This window comes from Schistosoma mansoni, chromosome 3, assembly GCF_000237925.1.
Source record: "Schistosoma mansoni strain Puerto Rico chromosome 3, complete genome".
NCBI classification, from domain to species: Eukaryota; Metazoa; Platyhelminthes; class Trematoda; order Strigeidida; family Schistosomatidae; genus Schistosoma; species Schistosoma mansoni.
This window is the reverse complement of record NC_031497.1, coordinates 6,769,488-6,772,059: the sequence shown is the minus strand read 5'-3', so window position 1 is coordinate 6,772,059 and position 2,572 is coordinate 6,769,488. Positions and strand designations below refer to the sequence as shown.

General features: G+C 34.2%; 1 protein-coding gene across 1 annotated transcript; it reads left to right on the top strand.

Annotated features, from left to right (window-relative positions):
* Positions 1 to 839: 839 nt before the first annotated feature.
* Smp_162740 (hypothetical protein) lies at positions 840 to 2,362 on the top strand (the record flags this gene model as incomplete). The annotated part of the gene is made up of 2 exons (XM_018799052.1): positions 840 to 1,058; positions 2,024 to 2,362. The coding sequence occupies 2 exons, from the start codon at positions 840 to 842 to the stop codon at positions 2,360 to 2,362; spliced, it is 558 nt and encodes a 185-aa protein (XP_018650879.1).
* Between the last annotated feature and the right edge of the window lie 210 nt (positions 2,363 to 2,572).

Genomic DNA, 2,572 nt, shown 5'->3' with positions numbered 1-2,572 from the left:
CGGCCGTAGTCACGAAGTAAATCGATATCAACCATGACAGACGAAATATATTTGCAAGGAGACAATATGTTGAATGTATGACGACTGATTTGACTAAAAGAGGGTGTACATGCAATGAGCTTGGTGTAGACGAAGTGTGTGTCTAATTTTTAGCCTTGAATTGCTTTGCTTTACTAGAGTTGGCAGAATTTAATGTACCGTAATATCTCATTTTACTAAGTAGCATCTGTCACCGTTTAATATTGCTCCTCAGCTATTATTTTCACATCTCACAAACATATCCTAATTTTCATCATCTAGACTAACATATCGGTTTAATGTTTGACTAATGGTTTTTATTTTATACAGTAAGCTAACTAACATGGTACAGATAATAGTCAAAACTTCAGTTGATCATTAAATGCACTATGGGCTTGACAGGATCTCCTTTGTTGTCATCTAAATTTCTTAGGAAGTACTGGACTATTATCAGCCAGGGTAACTATAAGTTAATAATCTCCAAGCAGTGCAATGATTGCTGCATTTTTAGAGTAAGAAACAAACAATACACAACCATCACTATTTTTTCAGAATGTAATTTTATACTGCATTTGAATTAATTTGTTTCATCGAACGCTAAGACCGCATATACCGTTTTTACCTATTGACTCTTGCCACAAAAGTCATCGTTAGTGTGCTCAGCGGCTTATCACAGATCTCTACATCAAATAATACAGGCGATCTACTCCAAAAGATTGTCAAACAACCAAAACCACTTCGGCTGGAAAATATATGATTCCTCTTTAGAGTTTACATTCTTTGCAGTTGTTTCAGAAATAAAGCACCCAAAAACCTTGATAATGTCTCAAAAAAAACCAAAGTGTGAGGAAGACGAGGAATTTACAATACAAAATGGGAGTCTAACTAGCAAATCCAAGTCAATTCAGTCGATTGAAACAGTTCAAACGGTACTTCAGCTGTGTGAAGTTATGCTTTTTGATGATTCATGTAGCTGTCTTCCGCTAATCTTTTGGAATGAAGACTGGATTCACATTGCATTAACAGCTTTTATACCATATGTAAGCCTCCAGCCATCTTAATGGTATTCTTTATCATTATTATGAAAATTGTAATCATTCAGGTAGAAAATTTATCATGATAACAAAACCTAGAGGACATTGGTAGCTGGATGACGACCTATTAAATCATGGGAATTTCTTTAGTATATCATATATGTTCATTAGGGATTTCTGGTTGTTAACACTAGCTAGTGAGAATTGATTATGACGGTCTTTTTAGATACGAAAAACCTGTAGGAGCCACTAAAATAATTACTTTGAATTTACTGTAATATTTTTCCTACTTTATCTAAAATGGAACCCAGCATCATTTATAAAGTCTGCCGATAACTGAGCAACATTGTAGTAACAAATTGAAGGTAACAACAATCATCATGTCACTTGTCGTCTTTTGTAGTCTGTTTTTTATTTCTCCATGGCAGTTTAACCAAGCTTAACTGCTTTAGATATAAATGAAACAAACAGTTAAAACCCAATTTAAGTTAACCCACACACGGGAGTAAAATATGAAAAAGTCTTTAAAATGTTACAAAAAATCTTTTCCACTAAGTCAGATAGTGTTTTAAGGACCATTTTGGCAGTAATTAGTAGTTCTTTCTTCAAAACCATTGCATTTTATGAATAAATCCGAGATTTTACCAAATAAATGAGCCTGCAGGCCGTAGAATGGCCTTACAACAGAGACCTAGGTTAATACATCTTCTGAAGTCCTCATATACACATATAGTGAAGTTGATAAGCTCACTCAAATAAATTCTATTTGAGATACTGAACTGATAGTGAGACTCAGGTGCCAAATCCACGTGACCGATATGTCAGTTGATCATACCTCATAAGCCTACGTGCATGTGCTTCAAAACTAATAATTTCTTCCCCATCTTGATGCATTCAATGAAGTGTGAGCTCAAAGCTGCCCGTTTATTTTGATATTAAAACACTATGTTTTTACTCGAATCTTATTTCAGTCTACCGTTTTATCGATTGTGAACTGTCCAGTTCGTTACGATCGTTACCGCAAAGGTGTGGTTGCCTCTCCAAACTCAAAAACCCTAATTATTATCTCACCTGACTGTGCTGAGGCCAATCGTTTAAGTCAACACTCTAAACATCAGACTCAAAGCATGAATATTTTGGAAAGTGGCCATACTTCTTTTGCTGTTGAGAATGTGGATGACAGACTATTACAACCTTTACCGATAGGATATAAAACAGCCCAACCAGAGGTCCGGAATTTTAAAAATAGTCTTTTAAATATCATTTATTATTACAGTGTTTTAAAGTTTATAATTATCTTTGTGATTTAGTGAACTGAATGACAACTAATATGTAAACTCTATTTCATCCAATTCATTCATTTTTGTTTGGAGATTTACAAATGCTTAAGATAAAGATTCATCACTCGTTTCGATTAAAATGAAAGTTTCGGGATAAACAGTGTCAAGTTTTTGTGTTCATTCTAGGTTATACTAGTAACACTATCCTTTGATAAGCAAGTTGTTTTAGATACCAAGCAT